Here is a 20,948-nt window from a genome sequence, read left to right on the forward strand (position 1 = left end):
GCTAGGGAAATTGCTGGAGTGAGAGATAAGAGTGGGAATGTGGTGCGGAAGGGGGTAGAGGTGAATGAGGTCTTCAAGGATTTTTACGGGGAACTGTACCGGTCGGAGCCAACGGTGGAGAGGAGGGGAATGGAGAGGTTCCTCGACGGGCTTTCTTTCCCGAAGGTGCAGGAGGAGAAGGTGGAGGGGTTGGGGGCGCCGATTGAGCTGGAGGAGCTGGTTAAGGGGATCGGGCAGATGCAGTCAGGGAAGGCGCCGGAGCCGGATGGGTTCCCGGTGGAGTTTTGTAAAAAGTTTGTGGACCTAGTGGGCCCCTTGCTGGTGCGGACACTTAATGAGGCGTGGGGACTTTGCCCCCGACGATGTCGCGGGCGCTGATTTCTTTAATCTTAAAGAGGGACAAGGACCCCCCAGCAGTGTGGTTCATACAGGCCCATATCTCTCCTTAATGTGGATGCCAAGGTGCTGGCAAAAATCCTGGCCACCAGGATAGAGGACTGTGTGCCAGGGGTTGTACAAGAGGAGCAGACAGGTTTTGTTAAGGGAAGGCAGCTGAACACGAATGTGCGGAGGTTGCTGAATGTCATCATGATGCCGGCGATTGAGGGGGAGGCTGAGATAGTGGTGGCGCTGGATGCGGAGAAGGCCTTCGATAGAGTGGAGTGGGGGTACTTATGGGAGGTGTTGGGGAGGTTTGGATTTGGTGAAGGGTTTATTAGATGGGTGAGGCTGCTATATGAGGCCCCGATGGCGTGTGTGGCCACGAATGGGAGGAGGTCGGAGTACTTCCGGCTTTACCGAGGGACCAGGCAGGGTTGCCCCCTGTCCCCCTTGTTGTTTGCATTGGCAATCGAGCCGTTGGCGATGGCGTTGAGGGATTCAGGGAGGTGGAGGGGTTTGGTGCGGGGTGGGGAGGAACATAGGGTGTTGTTGTATGCCGATGACCTGCTACTGTATGTGGCGGACCCGGTGGGAGGGATGCCGGGGGTGATGGAGCTGCTAGCTGAGTTTGGGACCTTTTCAGGCTATAAACTAAATCTAGGCAAGAGTGAGGTGTTTGTGGTGCACCCTGGGGACCAGGAGGAGGGAATTGGTAGGCTCCCGCTTAGGAGGGCAGGGGAGAGTTTTAGGTACCTGGGGGTGCAGGTGGCCAGGGACTGGGGGACTCTTCACAAGCATAATTTCACCAGGCTTGTGGATCAGATGGAGGAGGAGTTCAAGAGGTGGGACATACTGCCATTGTCGTTGGCAGGGAGGGTGCAGTCCGTCAAAATGACGGTGCTTCCGAGGTTCTTCTGCCTCTTTCAGTGCCTGCCTATCTTCATTCCCAGGGCCTTCTTTAGGAGAGTGACTAGCAGTATTTTGAGCTTTGTGTGGGCACATGGGACTCCGAGAGTGAAGAGGGTTTTCCTGGAGCGAGGGAGGGATAGAGGCGGGCTGGCGCTGCCCAACCTTTTGGGGTACTATTGGGCGGCCAATATGTCAATGGTGCGTAAATGGGTGATGGGGGGGGGGGGGCATGGAAAAGAATGGAGGTGGTGTCTTGTAGAGGTACGAGCCTGGGTGCCTTGGTAACGGCGCCGTTGCCGCTCTCTCCTAAGAGCACGGTGGTGGCGGCGACCCTAAGAATCTGGGGACAGTGGAGACGGCATAGGGGGGAAACGGGGGGCTCGATGGAGGCTTCATTAGGTGGAAATCATCGGTTCATCCCGGGGAACATTGATGGGTGATTTAGGGGGTGGCATAGGGTGGGCATCAGTAAACTGAGGGACCTGTTTATTGGCGGGAGGTTTGCGGGCCTGGGGGAACTGGAAGATAAATTTGGGCTCCTCCAAGGGAACATGTTCAGATACTTGCAGGTAAAGGCTTTTGCTAGGCGACAGGTAGAGGGATTCCCTCTGCTGCCCTCGCAGGGGACGATGGACAGAGTGCTTTCGGGGGTGTGGGTCGGAGAGGGGAAGGTGTCTGACATTTATAAGGTAATGCAGGAGGTGGAGGAGTCATCAGTGGAGGAGCTGAAGGCTAAATGGGAAGGGGAACTAGGGGAGCAGATAGAGGACGGGACTTGGGCGGATGCCTTGGAGAGAGTCAACTCTTCCTCTTCATGTGCGAGGCTTAGTCTCATCCAATTCAAGGTGCTGCACCAGGCCCACATATCCGGGACTTGGATGAGTAGATTCTTTGGGGGTGAGGATAGGTGCACCAGGTGTTCGGGGAGTCCAGCGAACCATGCCCATATGTTTTGGGCATGCCCGGCACTGGAAGAATTCTGGAAGGGGGTGGCGGGGACGGTGTCGAGGGTGGTTGGATCCAGGGTCAAACCAGGGTAGGGACTCACGATTTTTGGAGTTGCGGTGGAGCCAGGAGTGCAGGAGGCGAAAGAGGCCGGTGTCCTGGCCTTTGCGTCCCTCGTAGCCCGGCGAAGGATCCTGCTACAGTGGAAGGATGCGAGGCTCCCAAGTGTGGAGACCTGGATCAGTGACATGGCGGGATTTATAAAATTGGAGAGGGTCAAATTTGCCCTGAGAGGATCAATACAAGGGTTCTATAAACGATGGCAGCCTTTTCTGGACTTCCTGGCTCAAAGATAGGTATCTTGGTCAATAGCAGCAGCAACCCGGGGGGGAGGGAGGGGGGTGTTCTTTATTATTGTTTCTATTTTTTTTCTATGGTTATGTAACTTAACATTGTGTTAATTTAAGTTGCTGTTAATATGTTTTGTTGTTGAGGATGGGCGAATGTTTATGACGGCTATCATTTTTGTTATTGTTGGTATTTTATTGCGGTTCGTTGTTATATAAATACAAAATTTTTCAATAACAATTATTTTTTTTTTAAAAGAAAAGACTATCTCTTGATCATTTGGTGAATTCAGAATTATAAATGTTTTCAGTTATGACTTTAACCTGATGTGCTTCTGTTAAAGGTTATATTTTTTGTAAGTCTTCTGGATGTTAAAAGGTTCTGGATGTTTTGTAAGTCTTCTGGATGTTAAAAGGACAGCGTAAGCATTACTTAGCGTTGTACTCTTTGGGGGTTGTATTTGAATTAATGGTTGCTAAGATGCTCACTCTATGTTTTAAAAAGGTTAACTTGAGTTCATAGAATAAACATTGTTTTGCTTTAAAAAAATACTTTTCCATTTCTGTTGTACTACACCTGTAGAGTGGGCTGTGTGCTCCCCATACCACAATCTATTAAAAGTTGTGGGTCAGGTGAACTCCATGATACACTTTGGGGTTCTCTAAACCCTGGCCCATAACAAATTGTCAATGGAGGCAGTGGGTCTCCCAGCCTAACAGAAGGTTATAAACACACCTCTTCAATATTACGTGAGTTATCTGCTCATCAACAAGGCGGTTCTCATTAGAAACAGGCTACAAGGAGCTGCTCCTCCAATGGGAGCATTAGGAACAGGAAGAGACCATTCAGCCATTTATTAGACCATGGTTGGCCTGTATCTCAATTCCCGATCTCCAAGTACCTCTACCCAACAGAAACTCTACAACAGAAATGTATAATATTGCAGATGCCGGAAATCTGAAATTAAAACTCAAAATGGTGGAAATACTCCACAGGTTTGGCAGCATCTGTGGAGCGGGAAATTGAATTTTACGGACCAGAGAAGGCAGTTAAATCTCCTGAAAATACTGTTGGATTGGGCTGCCAATCTCTCCCTGCCCTCTTGCAGGTTTCACCAAGGCCGGTTTTTTTTTAAAAATAATTTTTATTGGAATTTTTTACAGAAAATATAAAAATATAACAAGTATAGCAACAAGCAGTAATATGCAACTAACAGCCCCATAACACCCACAATTCCCCCCATACCGTAACATCACATGTATCACACTCCCCCCACCCCCTTCCAACAAGAGAACTTAACCATAAATTAAAATTAAATAAATCAAATTTAAATAAAAATAAGCAAACATAATCAACGTCCCCCCCCCCCCCCCCCCCCCCCCCAAGGTTGCTGCTGCTACTGTCCCAGTACCCTATCGTTGAGCCAGGAAGTCGAGGAAAGGTTGCCACCATTTAAAGAACCCTTGCACCAATCCTCTCAGGGCGAATTTAACCTTCTCAAGCTTAATGAAGCCCGCCATGTCATTGATCCAGGTCTCCACACTTGGGGGCCTCGCGTCCTTCCACTGTAGCAAAATCCTTCGCCGGGCTACTAGGGACGCAAAGGCCAGCACACCGGCCTCTTTCGCCTCCTGCACTCCCGGCTCTACCCCAACCCCAAAGATCGCGAGTCCCCATCCTGGCTTGTCCCTGGATCCCACCACCCTTGACACCGTCCTCGCCACCCCCTTCCAGAACTCCTCCAATGTCGGGCATGCCCAGAACATATGGGCATGGTTCGCTGGACTCCCAGAGCACCTGACACACCTATCTTCACCCCCAAAGAACCTACTCATCCTCGTCCCAGTCATGTGGGCCCTATGCAGCACCTTGAATTGGATGAGGTTAAGCCACGCACACGAGGAGGAAGAATTTACCCTCTCCAGGGCATCAGCCCACCAAGGCAGGATTTAAGGTGAGCGGAAAGCCCCATGAATTTGTTGGGTCAGTAATTCAGGTAATTAAAAAGTTAACAAGGAATTATTTTAACCTTCAATCCTGAATTTCCCAGCCAGGGTCACTTGACGGCATGGTGGATGGGAATAGAGGGAAACGGACCCAGGAAGTGGAGAAGATTTTAGTTTAGACGGGCAGCATGGTCGGCACAGGCTTGGAGGGCCGAAGGGCCTGTTCCTGTGCTGTACTTTTCTTTGTTCATTGCTTCCTCACAGTTCTAGGGACCTGTGTTCAATTCCGGCCACAGGTGACTGTGTGTGTGGAATTTGCACTTTCTCCCCGTGTCTGCGTGGGTTTCCTCCAGGTGCTCCGGTTTCCTCTCACAGTCCAAAGATGTGCAGATTAGGTGGATAGGCCAAGGGGATAGGTTGGAGGCATGGGGCTTAAGTGGGTTGCCCTTTCTAAGGGCCAGTGCAGACTCGATGGGCTGAATGGCTTCCCTCAACACTGTAAATTCTATGAGGTGAGTGCACAAAGGGAATATGTCCTTCAATCAAACTAACAGGCTGGGAAGGCTTTGAGCAGTTGCACTATAGAGCTTCAGCCATGACCATTATTCTGAAAGACTGCTGTTCAGGGCACTTCTTCTCTCAGGAGTGGCTTCATTGTGATTGCCACCTTCTTGGAAACCACTTTCCGGCATTTCACTCACCTTCAGCAGCACTTCCCTGCGGTCAGCCTTCACCACGCTATGGGACCAGCAGCCTCTGCTGAGGGGCAAGAAGAGGTTATGCCATTTTTGACATCGGCAGAAGCTTTAACTTTAAGATTATACCCCCTGATCCTTTAGTTCCCCCCACCAGAGGAAGCAGTCTATCTTGTCGAAGTCCTTTAGCATTCTAAACATCTCCACCACAACCTGATTATTACTTCCCCCCACTGTGACATCCCACCCCGGCAGTGCTGGAGCATTCACCTGCATTTTCTTTTTTTGGACATGCTTCCAATGTCTGGCATAACCCTAATCCCTCCCCCACCCTAGCCCTGTCCTCCAGACGCACTATGGGATCCCAAAGCTTCCCAGATGTAGAGCACATGACTCCCCATTGGCTGCTCGACATGTCAATCATCACGTCCCGCCTCCCCACAGGTCCGTCCTTACCTGATTGGACGATTCTTGACTTTGTCAATAGCCTATCTTCTCCTCAACCCCCCCCCCCCCCCCCCCCAAATCCGTAGACACTCCAGGGAAATCCTGGGCAATTGGCAAATCCCTGACAGGACGAGCCCATGACTGCTGCAACAATCCGCACAGAGGAGGCGACGCGAACTTTTATTTCAAACTTGTTTTTTTTTTATTATTTCAAAAAAGTATCAGAATAAGAAAGTTACAGTCGTACGCCCAAGGTTGCAGGAGGGTGGGAGGGGTGCTCAGTCAGTAGGAAGACTATGAACCCACCGACCCGTGGACAGAGAGAGAGCTGCTGCTCGGGGAGAGACAACATAAATACATTCAGGTGCTCCAGTTGGCTGTTCTCTGCCTCCTCACTCCCATCTCCAACAGCCTTGACTTACAAAGGAGCGAGCGTATGTTTGCATAGTTAGTCCCAGTGCAATACTCCACAATGTTTGCAGTTAAAACAGACCAGGGCTGACAAATCAGGTGACATTTAGACACAGCAAAACATCCAAAGTCAGCAGTTAGCCCGCAGCAGAGGGACTTGTACAGCTCACTCCTCAAAGCCTTCAGGGCCTCCCCAACGTCACGTGAGCAATTCTCCCCGGCGTCTTCTGTTTATTCCAGCGGGTTGAAGAAGTTGACGGAAGTCTAGCTCTGATCTCTCATGCCAACTGCTTTTGTTTCGTTGCTCGCCACTCCCTGCTGGAGTGTGATACCACAGCGGCCTTGTGAGCATAGACTAGTCACTGACTATTCCACTACAGGAGGCATCGTAGCCAAACCCCTTCCTGATCTGATGTTCCCACATGTGCACTTCCAGCAAAATAAGGTTAGCCGTTAGGAATCCTGGTCCATTTAGCGTCTCCCTGTGGGCAGTGAGCCAACTGTAGTGTCACTCCCATCAGCTCAGCTGTAATCGACTGGAATGAATGCCTCACTTCTGTGTTGTAAATTCTAGGTCATTCCTAGCCAGGATGTTAGTCCTAATTCACTCCTAGCTATTCAAGACCTGATAGATACAGTAATCTCTGCTTTCCCCACTCCATGCCAGTTGGTGTATACCCACAAACAGGCTAAAAGCAGGCGCAGGCACAGATTTCTGGCTCATCTGCAGCTCATCGAGAACAAGCCAGCTCAAGGAAATCATCGAGCGTATTCAGAGTAAACCTCCCCTGTGGCTCTGTGGGGTAACAAGCTTGCCTTTCAATCAGCTGGATCCGGCGTCAAATCTCACTTTAAGAGACTTGGACACAAATCCAGGCTGACGGTCCCAGTGCTGCACCAGAGTGTGGAAACTATTGCAGGCATCAGTGCTGCACCAGAGCGTGGAAACTATTGCAGGCATCAGTGCTGCACCAGAGTGTGGAAACTATTGCAGGCATCAGTGCTGCACCAGAGTGTGGAAACTATTGCGGGCATCGTCTTTCAGATGAAAGCGAAATACTGCAGATGCTGGAAACCTGAAATAAAAACAGAAAATGCTGGAAAAACTCAGCAAGTCTGTCAGCATCTGTGGAGAGAGAAACAGTTAACGTTTCAAGTCCATTATGACTGAATGTGGATTGGAATGTTGGGGGGGGGGGGGGGGGGGGAGATTTTCCCACCAACCCGCCACGTGTTTTCCAGCAGCAGAGGTGGCCAGCCAGCAGGATCTACCGGTCCCGCCCTTGTCAACAGGTTTTCCCGTTGACTGCGCCCCTTGTCGCCCGGAAACTCGTGCACCGGCTTGGGGCTGGAATTTCCCGCCGGCGTGAACAGATGGTAAATCCTGCCTGTTAACCCCGTTTCTCTCTCCATAGATGCTCCCAGACCTGCTGAGGTTTCAGAGCATTTTCTGCTTTCATTCCTGTCTTTCAGGTGTTATCTTAAACTATGGCCCTGTCTGCCCTCATGCAGTTCAAAATATTCCCTGGCACTATTTTGAACAGGAGCTGGTCCTGACCAATGCTTATCCCACAGCCAACACAATTTAAAAAGATTATCTGGTTGTTATCACATTGCTGTTTGAGGTTGTGAAAGTTTTTCTCATTTCAGACCCAGAATAACAAGATTGATGATGCAAATAGTGCACTCCTTTATGTCTGACCTAGAGACAGTGTTTCCCAACCACTCCAAGGGGTTCCTGCTTTGGCCTCAGAGTGGCAAACTGGAAAGGATGTAATTAGCAATTTATGGAAAAGCCAGCACCTCTGACAGTGCAGCGCTCCCTCAGCAGGGCGTTGAAGGCCCAGCCGGGATTACATGCCCAACTCTTCTCACTGGGACTTGACCCCACAACCTCCTGGTCTGAGTGTTACACCAACTGAATAATAGCTGATAGCTGGAGATAAAAAGGTTGGTATTTGAAAAGGATACCACTGAATGGGCAGAAGGGCCACTCCATCCAAAGCTATCCTTTGAACTATGCAGTTTGCAACAGCACCCCAAGGCAGGAGGCCTTGAATCAACCACCCTGTCAATCTAGGTTCCGGTCAAATTCACCCCCCCCCCCCCCCCCCCAAACCAAGCACAAAGGAACACAGAAAGATCCCACTGTATTTATCAGTCCCTCAAAACTATGTGGCACTTCCAGCCAGAATTCTCTATTGTTGGCTTGCACGGTAGCACAAGTGGATATCACTGTGGCTTCACAGCGCCAGGGTCCCAGGTTCGATTCCCCGCTGGGTCACTGTGCGGAGTGTGCACTTTCTCCCCGTGTCTGCGTGGGTTTCCTCCGGGTGCTCTGGATTCCTCCCACAGTCCAAAGACGTGCAGGTCAGGTGAATTGGCCATGATAAATTGCCCTTTGTGACCAAAAAGGTTAGGAGGAGTTATTGGGTTATGGGGATAGGGTGGAAATGAGGGCTTAAGTGGGTCGGTGCAGACCCGATGGGCTGAATGGCCTCCTTCTGCACTGTATGTTCTATGTGCTATAAACAGTGGAACCTGGAATTTACCCCTTACGTCAGAAGGTCCAGATAATCATCCTTAATAACTATCCTTACGCACCCATGGGAAACTTTTGCATTCAAAGTCACCAAAGACAAATGTCTTATATACTTGGGTAACAATCTTAGCGGCCACTCTGTCTTCAATGGTGGGATGCTCTCTGGAGGGAGGACGAGAATGAGCTCCCTGCTAAATCCCCACCTAAAGGTGCAGCTGACTGGTTGGGTCGCCAATTCCAAGAGGTGTCATCACATGACTTATAACTGACCCTCCCCCCAACAAACACACACCATTGGTTACCTGATGTGCCCATCTTCACAGGGTCCCTCCTTCCCTCACCAATTGGAAAACAAACAAGCCCTTTGGTTAAACCAAATGTCCTGTGGTGGCACAGTGGTTAGCACTGCTCCCTCAAATCACCAGGGACCCGGTTTCTATTCCAGCCTTGGGTGACTGTGTGGAGTTTGCATGTTCCCCACATGTCTGCATGGGTTTCCTCCGGGTGCTCTGGTTTTCTCCCACAGTCCAAAGAGTGCATGTTAGGTGGATTGGCCATGTTAAATTGCCCCTTAGTGTCCAAAGATGCATATTTTAGGATATAGGTATAGGGTGGGGGAGTGGGCCTAGGTAGGATGCTCTTTCAGAGGGTTGGTGCAGACCAGATGGGCTAAATGGCCTCCTTCTGTACTGTAGGAATTCTATGGATTTTTCTCTCCAGTCGATTCATTCTTGGGTATGGAAATTGCAGAACAATCCTGAGCAATGACAGCCCGCATCATGGATCACAGTACGGCCAGGAACAAGCTGAGGGTCGTAGCCACCAATAAATTTCGACTCTATTTCAAATTATTCCAGCCTTGAATTGGTTGCTCAGGAGCATAGGAACAGGAGATAGCCTTTCAGCCCCTCATGCTAGACCTGCATCTCCACTCCATTTATTTGTAATTTGGCCAGAATTCTCCATTGTGAGCCAACCCCTGCCAGCAAGGACGGAGTATTTGGGCTCAGTCAAATCCCCATTCACTGCAGCGGGACTGAAAATCCCAACACGCGAATGAATGGAGAATCCTGCCCTTTATCTCCATTGATCCAATCTGAATCTGAACTCAATTTATTATCTCTATCTGAACTCCATTTATTTGCATTTTATCTTCATTTATCTGTATATTAACTCCATTTTTCTATACTTTATCTCAACTGATTTGTAACTTAACTCTATTGATCCGTATCTTAACTCCATTTATTATCTCTAACTTAACTCCATTTATTTGCATTTTATCTTCATTTACCTGTATCTTAACTCCATTTTTCTATACTTTATATCCACTGATTTGTAACTTAACTCCATTGATCCGTATCTTAACTTCATTTATTATCTCTAACTTAACTCCATTTATCTTCATTTTATATCCATTTATCTGTATTTATCGCCATTTATCTGTATCTTAACTCCATTTATCCATCTTAGTCCTCGACTCTTAATGCTCTTGTCTAATTGAAATCCGTTTGGACATTTTCAATTTAACTAGCCTCAACATGTTCGAGGGGGAAGAATTTGAGATTTCTACTATTCTTTGCATGAAGAACACTTCTGGCAGGTGACAGAATATTACAACACAGCAGGAGGCCATTCGGTCCATTGTGTCTGTGCTAGCTCTTTAAACAAAGCTATTCAAGAGGTTCCACTTCTGTTGCTCTAACCCCATATCCCTGCAAACTTTCCTTTTCATGTTTATATCAAATTCTTCTGCAGATGTAGATCTTACTCAATTGTTGAAGAATTACAAATTGAACTCCATTAATTCCATGTGTTTTGAGATTAACACAAACTCTAGGGCAATGAATAGAAGAGAGTTGAGATACAGGCAATATAGATTTAACTACTTTACACAGAGAGCGAGAGATTGTGTGGTAAGATCTAAACAGAGAACTGGGGAGGATTTAGAGCCACTTGGCGTTTGAGATTTACCTTGGAATCCTTTCCTGTCATGCCCTCCCCCAAGCTGAGCTGCCAACTGGAGACAGCCTGGGCGGCGGACATCTTATGCAGGGCCTCATTAGAGAGTGCCACCGCTTGTGGGTTTATTAGTAGTGTCCCCATTCAACTGGGGTGAAATAGCACGGTGTGAAATCAGTATACTTTAATACAGGCGGTACAATGGTGGACAGAGGAATTTCACAACAGTGTGAGAATGACCACCACCCATCCAACCCCATCACCTGTCCACCCCTCAACATTTGCCGATGGTCTAAAGAAAGGAACTCTGTAGAAAATGGCTGCTCCCAAATGGTCTCAAACCAGCTGCTCTAAAGTGTGTAACAGGGGACAACTGAAAGATGCCAGTAGCTTCTCCCCATACAGCAATACATTATAGACAATTCCTATAGCATCTGGGGCTATCAAGTCGTTCAGTGGGATTCCCTCCTAAAGGATGAAAGCAAACCAATATCAGGCTTTGTGTTTGACATTAATGTGTGTTGTTAATTTGGTTTTTCAGATTTGCCTATGGTCCATACCCATTCGACCAAAAATCTCTCCTCCTCCGAATTCAGGAATGCACAGTGCCGTCTCCTTTCTTTTCCACAGTCATCTATTGCTCAAAACGATTGAAATGGAAAAAACATTTTCAGGATCTTTTGTGAGCTCACTGTCAGCAGCTTATAAAGGCAACCCAGAAGAGATCTCACCGGCTCTCAGTGCTTCTTGAGGTTCGAGCCTGTGGCAGAGCCCGTGGATAGGAAGTGCATGCACGCTGATCGTCATTGCCATCTGGAGAAGATCACAAACCCTGGATGTTGGCCCAACCTGGACGGTCCTGGAGGCAGCGACAACAATTTGCATTTATATAGCACCTTTGATGACACCGAGCCACAAGAAGCTGTATTGGGGCAGACAACCAAAATTTTAGTTAAAGAGGTAGGTTCGAAGGAGGGGTTCGAAGGACAAGGAAAGAGAGAGACACATGGGGAAGTTCAGGGAGAGAATTCGTAACTTTGGGACTGGGCAGCTGATTGTGGAGTGGAGGAAGGGGGAGTTCACAAGTGGTCAGAATTGGAGGAGCACAGAGATCATGGAGGCTTGAAGGTTCTTGAGGACAAGGTTAGAGAGATAGAGGGAAGGCAAGACTATGGTAGGATTTGAACAAGAGGATCGGGATTATAAATTTGAGACATGGAGGGGACGGGAATTAACGTGGGTCAGAACCAAACGCAGGAGGTCACAAAGACGTTTCGAGGCAGGAGTTTCTTCGGATGTAATACCTGCGCCCCTCCCCCTCGCTACCCTGACAGGGCCGGTGGACAATCAGCACCGGGAAAAAGCGGGCATCGTGGTAGTTTGGTGGGTTCTCGCTGACCGCCAGCTGACTGGAGTAGGAGCGACACTGGTCGTCGCGACAGCGCTCGTTGATGTTGCTGCTCCGGCTATGCCACAGGCCGGTGCGGCGGGACCCATGTACGCGGCAGAGCGAGAAACGGCTGGTGTCAAGGGAGAAGCGGGAGTGGCTGCGGCACACATTGCGGGAGAAGATGGAGGAGCTGCTGGACCTGCCGTCGCAGTCCGGGCGGACAATGCCGCAAGCCGAGTAGCCATTGCAGATGGACAAGGAGGCCAGGTCCATCAGTACAGCCTCCGAGTAGCTGGGGATGAGCTGCCTGTTGGTGCGGATGTGCCACTCGAGCTCAGTGCTGTCCACAGTGCCAACTCGGGCCACTGGAGAGCTCGGGCCGGTCTCCTCTGTTGGGGTCACCCCCACGTACTCCAGCCCAAAGAGCTTCTCCACGTGATAGTGGACATAGGCAGTCCGATATTCCACTAAGACCCTGAGAGGCCAAGATAGCATGAGTAGACCTGCCACCCAGAAGGCGTAGTGCGAAATGTACCATGGGAGGCGGTCAGGGTTTACATAAACCATCATGTAATCCTTGAAGTCCACATTCTTGAGCTGCATCCCCTCCCGGGCCTCCATGTAGTCATCTAGTCCCTCGATTTCGCTGAAAAAGTGTGCCCGCTGGTTCAGGTAGCAGTTCTCCGACTCGGTGTTGGCAAAGCTGAAACACTTGGTGAAACGCAGCCTGGTGGCTGGGTAGCACTCCAGACCCAGCAGCTCCTTCGACACATCGCGCACGCCGCACCGGCCGTACTCGAACTCTGCCTCGGCCACATGTGTGTTGACCCGCTCGTGGTACACTTGCGTGGTAGTGTAGGCATCGCCGTTGCGGTAGCGGGTCACCTGGCGTGTGCGTCGCACAAAGTGGTAGCTAATGGCCTTCCACCAGATGCAGGGGGTGGCCTGCTGCATGCAGCCTATTCGCTCGTAGACACTGTCGATGTCTGCTTTGTACTGGAATTCACTCCGAGCGTGGCAGTGCCAGCATTCCACCAGGTAGACCATGTAGAGCATTCCCAGGAAGGCCAGCGGGATGTAAACATATCCATTGGAGCAAGGGCTGTCGTGGTAGATCATTGACTTGCCCTTCAGGGAGCTGTCGAAGCTGAGTTTGGTGACTCGGGTTAACTGGCACCAGGCCACAGCCCCCAGGCATCCATACATAAGAAGAGAGAGGATCAGACACTTCCAGTGCGATTCCCGGCAAACTGAGGTACTCAGTGACTGTTTCGCTGGTCTCTGCTGCTTGTAGTTCATTCCAGGAAGCAAAAGGAAACAAGAAATGCAGAATTATTATTACCAGTGGCAACCAACTTTTTCTAAATTCATATAGCATGGAAACATGGAATAAGAAAATGTAGCACTTCAAGCTCACTCTTCCCTTGTAGAATGCCCTCTATTCTGGGCTCAAGACCATTTAATATTCTCCCACAGACCATGTCTAAAACTCCGTCTATTGCTCTTTCCCATCTAATTTCTTGCTGTAGCCCCATGCAATCTGCTCTGTCCTAGACTCAGCTGACTTCATCTACCAAATTGCATACATAATTCACTCCATTCTGAACCCCACTTCAACTAATTCTCTTCCCCAAACCATGTACAGTCTGCTTCATCATGAACTCTGCTCAATTCAATCTCCTTTCATAGACCAAACAGGTGGCACGATAGCACAGTGGTTAGCACTATTGCTTCACAGCCCCAGGGTCCCAGTGTCGATTCCCAGCTTGGGTCACTGTCTGTGCGGAGTCAACACGTTCTCCCCGTGTCTGCGTGGGTTTCCTCCAGGTGCTCCGGTTTCCTCCCACAAGTCCCGATAGACGTGCTGTTAGGTGAATTGGACATTCTAAACTCCCCCTCGGTGTACCCGAACAGGCGCCGGAATGTGGCGACTGGGGGCTTTTCACAGTAACTTCATTGCAGTGTTAATGTAAGCCTACTTGTGACAATAAAGATCATTATTAAATGGATGTTTAGGGGATTTTCATTACAGTGTTAATGTAAGCCTACTTGTGACGATAATAAATATGACGATGATGATGATCACCTGCCGAATCTATCAAGGGCTCTGCCTGATTTTATCTTTGTTCTATTGGCCGTTACACATCCCATTCTCTCGTGATCTCTGTCTAATCTCCAGAGCCTTCTGAGGATGAGATGGACAACCATACTCCCAAACATAGCTTTGGCGCAAGGCAGTGCATCCATCCAATGCCACATCCTAAATTATCTATCCGTAACCCATTGCCTTCCTTACAAATCCCAGTCCAGGATCCCCAGAACTCAGCAACCGTCATGTTGTGCATTGATGTGATATGGTGGCACAGCGGTGAGCACTCTGCCACAGCACCAGGGACCCGGTTTCGATTCCAGCCTCGGGTCACTGTCTTTGGTGTTTGCACGTTCTTCCCTTGTCTGCATGGGTTTCTCCTGGTGCTCTGGTTTCCTCCCACAGTCTAAAGATGTGCACGTTGGCTGGATTGGCCATGCTAAATTGCCCCTTAGTGTCCAGTGATGTGCAGGTTCGGTGGATTGGCCATGCTAAATTGCCCCTTAGTGTCTAAGGATGTGCAGGTTCGGTGGATTGGCCATGCTAAATTGCCCCTTAGTGTCTAAGGATGTGCAGGTTAGGTGCATTGGCCATGCTAAATTGCCCCTTAGTGTCCAAGGATTGCTGGATAGTTGGGGTTATGGGGTTAGGGCGGCGAGAAGGTCTAGTTCGGGTGTTCTTTCAGAGAGTTGGTGCAGACACGATGGGCCAATTGGCCACCTTCTGCACTGTAGGGATTCTATGATACTCTGGAAAAGATACAATACTGTGAATGCTAGAATTCTGGAATAAAAACAGAAAATGCTGGAAATACACAGCAGGTCTGGCAGCATCTGTGGAGAGAGAAACAGTGTTAAAATCTCAGGATGATCTTTCATGAGATCAGTACTCTGCATTTGATTATCTCTCTCTATACTAATCCATATAATTCAATAAAACCAGCATTTGCATCTCCAGCCTTCTGTTGGGTGAAAGGTCTGTTCAGCCTCATGTCTTATCTGGATAGTATGAATTTTGTGCTTGTATGTTTTAGTTCTTTCCATAGTCCCACATATAAAAACCTGCTGACTTCACCATTATATTTCACTTTTCAGATGATTAAAAATCTAATGTGAGTCAAGTCAACTTCACTGAGTTCCTCTTTATAATTATCCCTCTCCAACTCTCCTCCTCCTGTCCTATTTCCTCATTCCCCATTTCAGTATCACAGGCAGAGTGTAGGTGGATTGTTCTTCCCACACCAAATTTGCAATCTTTGAGTTGCTGTCAATATAGAGCTTGGATTGGGCAGTGAGGCCTTCTTCATGGGGAGAAGGATCGGACATTCAGCAAGCAAGATAACCCTGAGCTCTTATGTCAATGTGCACACAAATGTACAAAAGGAAGGACTGGAAGGACTATAGGGCCAACCAGATATGGTATGACCAGCACACCATGGAGTCAATTGCAGGCCACGGATCTCCTTTCAGAGACAGAAAGCCAGATGATAAAACCCTCTGACTAATTCAAGAGCCATTAAGTTCCCCTTTTTAACATTTTTTAAAATTCTTCTTATTTTCCGCATTTTCATCAAATAGACAACCAACAAAAGACAACCAACAATAAGAAATACAATATCAATCCCACAACCAGCATCCCATCAACATACAAACCAAACGTCATCCATACATTCCAAATAGAACAAAAGAAAAAAGACCAAAAGAGTAGCAACGGCCATCCCATACACAGTAAACAGTAAATAATGTACTAGCATTAGTACCCCTTCCCCCCCTACTAGCCCCCCCTCTCCCCCAAATGTCCGATGGCATCCAATTCTTGAAAGTGCAAGATACACAATGCCAATGAATTGTAGAACCCTTCCATCCTCCTCCTCAACTCAAACTTCATCTTCTCGAGCGTCAAAAATTCCAGCAGGTCCCCTGCCAAGCTGACTTCCACCCCAGTAAGATCTGCCTCCGGGCAATCAGCGAGGCTAAAACATCTGCCCCCGCACCGTCTGCAGCCCGGATGGTATGACACCCTGAAAATGGCTTCTAGGGGTCCTGGTTCAAAACTCACATGTACTACCACCGAGATGACCTTAAAGACCTCCCTCCAATATCCCTCCAGCTACAGGCTGTACCAAAACATGTGAACATGGTTTGCGGGGCTCCTCCCACAGCGCTCACATACATCTTCCACCCCTTCAAAGAGTCGGCTCATCCTCGCCCTCATCAGGTGCGCCCTGTACACCACCTTTAACTATATCAGCCCAACCTCATGCACAAGGTTGAGGCGTTTCCCCTCCGGAGCACCTCACTCCACAGATAGTCTTCCCCCAACTCTTCCCCCACCAATTGGTTTTAATCTTCTCCAAGAATACCTTACCCTCCCTCAAAATCCTCCCATAGATCGCCTACACCACCCCCTTCTCCATTTCCCCCTGTCGTCAATACCTCTTCCAACAATGTGGATGCTGGTGCTATTAGGAAGCTCTGAACCTCCTTCTTGGCAAAATCCCGGAGCTTCCTCCTGCCCCAGCCCATATTTATCCTCCAACTCCTCCAGCCTCACAAAGCGACTTCCCAGGAACAGGTCCTTTAATACCCTAACTCCCCTCTCCTCCCATCTCTGAAACCTCCCATCCCACTTCCCTGGCTCAAACCTATGGTTCCTCCCAATCGGCATCTCTCTTGACCCCGCCCACATCTTGAAGTGCTGGCGCAACTGCCTCCAAATCTTCAGCGTTGCCACCACCACCGGACTCCCAGAATATTTACCCGGGGCCATTGGGAGCGGCGCTGTTGCCAACACCCTCAGCCCAACTCCCTGCACAGACTCTCCTCCATTCTGACCCACTGGGACCTCCCCCCCACCCCTCTGACCCAAGTTCTCACCTTCTCAGCATTCGCCGCCCAGTAATAATACAATAAATTCGGGAGGCCCAACCCCCCCACCTGCCATCGTCTCTGCAGAAGTATCTTCCTGATCCTGACCGTGTCCTGATATCACAGTCGGATTGGGATGCTAGGCAATAACCCTCACATGCTACATAGCTCACCCACTCACAGGGATCCACTTGGGAGGTGTGAAGTGCTCACTTAACCACGATTGTCAATTCTCAATTAGCAATCGCCTTCAGCCACATGGCCAGAGGCCTCCGCGGTCAGTGGGAGTTATGGGTTATCAGTGGGGCAGGGGCTGGGGTTTCCCCCAGAACAGGATCACAAAGGGGTGGCATGGCAGACGTCTCGGCGCTCAGACAACCCCCCCCCCACCCAGTCTCAACTGGTGGTGGCCCTCCCCGACCAGGGCAGCAACCACAGTGCTCCCGGCTCATTGTCTGGGAGCAAAGGTGGTCACTAACCTCCTCGCAGCCGCCTTTCCACCAGCTTCACGTTTTAAAAACAGTCCTAATCGGCGTCCGTGTGATTGCGTGCTGGAGAGGCCGTTAGATCACGGAGGGGGGGGGGGGGGGGGGGGGGGGTTAGATAGGGGGTTACTCCCGTTAATTGTATGGAGATGGGCTCAAGTGATGATTATTGGTTTCTTGCCACACTACGGCAGGATCCTAATTTCACCAAAGCGAGCGGGCCAGTTAGATCGCAAACCGATCGCCGCCTAGTTCTCATTTTTGGCCTCTATCGCGATCTAATGCCTTGTCGCACTCTCGCTTAAGCGGCCATTAAATCACGCCCATTATTTTGGAAAGTTTCTGAGCCCTGTCTGCCCAAGAACGGAGGGAGATAAAAGTCATGTGTTGAATCAGGGCTATGTGAGATCGTCCTTTGGGGTTGAGTTCTGCATGGAAGCAACATACAGGCTAAGAGTTGGGATGGAATCCTATTCTGTTGTGTTTTCACCCCAAGGCTTGATCAGTGCCAATATGCAACTGAGATGTCACCTGCTGCCTCATGCCCTCACATTTGGACCTCAATTTGTGGAGCATCCATTGGATTCAAATCCCATCAAATACTCTGCCATAAATAACATTCAGTGGCATGGACATCGATGGGAAGAAAGGCATGGGCACATTTACAAGTGGGCCTGCCAGGAACATCATTCATGACAACCGATCCCAGAGAGAATACTTGTTCCAGCTTTCTAAGGAGTCATTTTCAGAGCTCACCCCATTGCCAGGCAGCTTTTACCTAATGTTCATGTGTACTGAACACTTCCCACTCTATTAAATTGACTAGACAGACCCGTGGTGGAGAGCATACCAGTGGTTTGTCAAAGTGTGCTATTAGTGGACAAGGCTCCTCACTAGCAGTGCTTGTTGGGATCATTGGTTCTTGGATGCCCACTAGATTAGAACCCTGTCTCCCTCTCACATAGGGGACAGGATTCTCTGTTTGCCGACACCAAAATCGCGAACGTGCTTGGCGGAGAATAGCTTCCGACGCCAAAATTGAGGTAGGCACCGGTTTGACGCCAAATCGGTATGCTCCGCACCCCAAAAATGGAGTAAATCTATCGCTCGCCGCATGAACTAGAAGTACAGTAGGCAAATCATTAGCGGGCCTGACACCCAATGATCCGGGACCTCCGCGATTCAGCGCCTCCAATGAGCCGTTTTCCCGATGGCGTCGTTCACTTCTGGTTATAAAAATCAAGCACCTGGCGTCCTGGCTGCCGAGCGAGAGAGAGAAAGTAGGAAGCTGCGGGCTGCCGGCGGATAGGCAGAGCAGCCGGGGTGCCTTCCCCCCTCCCCACAGGACTGGGGGGTGCCCAGGCACCAACCGCCATTACAGTAGTCATCTTGCTGACCACTCACCCTGGTCCCTGGTTCTACACAGTGACACCGGCTGTATGGGTGCGCCCAGCCACACACCCCACCCCTCACGACAGCGCGCGGACCCCCCCCCCCCCCCCCCCCGCCCCCGAACATTCCACCCAACCAGCTGCCACCAACCGGGGGAACCACCCAGGGCAACACCCATGGCAACCCCCAGAGAGGGCAGTGCCAACCAACGAAACCCTTGGCAGCAGGGACGGACACCAGGACCGGGGGCACCGATGGGGCCCGCAGTGCCAACAGGGGCCACCATGTAGCACATGGTACCTGGATGGGCACGGGAGTAGGCGCCATGATAACCTGTTGGCCTTTCACCCCTGCAGAGAATGGCATTCGGACACCAACCCGCGATGCTGGCCGCTATGGCGATGGCCGCAGCTCTGCAAGTTGCCCTGCGGCAGCGTGAGTGGAACCGCCCAGAGAGGAGGTGGAGGCTGCAGCAGAGGAGAGGGCTGCAGAGGGGCAGGTGGCAACTGCACAGGCTGGAGGGCCGGCCGCCCAACAGGCCGAGGAGGAGGAGGAGGTGCCAAGGGGACACCGGATGAGACCCCAACGTGTACCGCAACCGCATGTCGTTCGAGGAGCTGCCAGACTGGGCATGCTGATGAAGACTGCGGATGAGGTGGGTGGGTGGGTCAGTGCGGTCTCGATGGGCTGAGTGGCCTCCTTCTACACTGCATGTTCTATGTTCTATGAGCAGAGAGATTGTGCGACACATCTGCCAGATGATGACACATCTGGCACTGCAGGGATATGGGGAGGACACCTGCTCCCGGTGACTGTCAAGGTGATGGTTGTCCTCAACCTTTCTGCGATGGTGTCCTTCCAGTCGCCGAGTGAGAACCTGCCTGGGATCTCGCAGACAGCGGTGCACAGGTACATCTGCGATCAACAGATGCGCATTATGCACATCTGCACCTGATACCAGGGCAGCGTGCACGACACATTCACCTCAGCACACTCGGTGATCCCCGACACGTTTGAGAGCCCCCCCCCCCACCCCCCGGTTGCGGGGTTGGCTGCTGGATGACAGGATTTAGCCGCTGCGGTCGTGGCTGATGACACCTTTCCGGAGGCCACAGACCAACGCGGAGACCCTATACGACGATGCCCTTACAGCGACCAGGGGTGTGGACGAGCGGTGCTTTGGCATTCTCAAGATGCGCTTCAGGTGCCTGGACTGCTCTGGAGGGGCCCTCCGGTACGAGGCTGGGAGGGTCGCCTGCATCATGGTGGTCTGCTGCGTCCTCCGCAACATCACACAGCAGAGGGGCGATGTGCTGGAGGAGGAGGAAGGGCAGGCTTCGTCCGACGAGGAGGATGCAGGGGAAGGGGACAATGAGTGGGACATGGGCCCTGGCATACCCAGGAGGCCTCACATCGCCAGGGCCACCGCACACGGGACGCCCCGATCGCAACACGGTTCATCGACTGGGGGGGTCGCTGGCCAGGGGCACAGACAGTACCATCACAGATCCACACCCCGTCACCTCCCACACCACCAAACCCCCCACATGCATACACACTCCACGACACATACCTGCGGCGTGCCAAGCTGGGGGCACTCGGTTGGCAGTGACAGTGAATCTGGTCCATGGGGTGGAGGATGATGACAACCCGCTCTGCGATGAGCTCCGTGCTCCACATCGTTAGACAATGTCTGACTCATGCCCACAGCAGCACCTTCCACCTGGGTGATCCCTGCATGCGAGCTGGCCACTCCATCACACGGGTGGGGTGGGGTGCTGGGTACATTTGAGGCAGGGGGTGGGAGGGTGGGGAGGACGGTCCACCCGCGGGGTCTGCACTAGTCCCCCACTCCCCTGGCCCAGCACTGACCGGCCCACACTCACACCCATCAGACAGAGTACCGAGGCAGGTTTCAAATGTGTTACCAGGTGTTTATTGTGGAGAAATATATACAGTCTGTGCCCTAGCCCCTATAACTCAACTGTGCCCTGCACCCGTGTCAACTTAACAGGTGTCTAGCTTTCAGGCCTTACGGGCCCTAACACTGCACTTAGGTGGTTCCCCAGACGGTATAGCAGGGGTGGAGGCAGCCTGCTGTGGCTCCTGCCCTGCTACAAGGGTCACCGTTGGCGCACGTCT

The 20,948-nt window shown here is 50.7% G+C and overlaps 1 protein-coding gene across 2 annotated transcripts in view; it reads right to left on the reverse strand.

Moving 5' to 3' along the window:
• Positions 1-9,224: 9,224 nt before the first annotated feature.
• Positions 9,225-20,948, reverse strand: part of LOC119956637 (transmembrane protein 151B) — an 81,966-nt gene continuing 70,242 nt past the window's right edge. Inside the window, exons 2-3 of one of the 2 annotated variants that reach the window (XM_038783988.1) lie at positions 11,888-13,257; positions 9,225-11,505 (exon numbers count right to left, since the gene is read on the reverse strand). In XM_038783988.1, the coding sequence (XP_038639916.1) occupies positions 11,469-11,505; positions 11,888-13,257 (1,407 nt within the window). In that variant the 3' untranslated portion in view covers positions 9,225-11,468. Of the gene's footprint in view, positions 13,258-20,948 lie in introns of both variants that reach the window. The other variant, XM_038783980.1, reaches the window with a different exon arrangement.

The sequence above is a fragment of the Scyliorhinus canicula genome, chromosome 2, assembly GCF_902713615.1.
Source record: "Scyliorhinus canicula chromosome 2, sScyCan1.1, whole genome shotgun sequence".
NCBI lineage: Eukaryota > Metazoa > Chordata > Chondrichthyes > Carcharhiniformes > Scyliorhinidae > Scyliorhinus > Scyliorhinus canicula.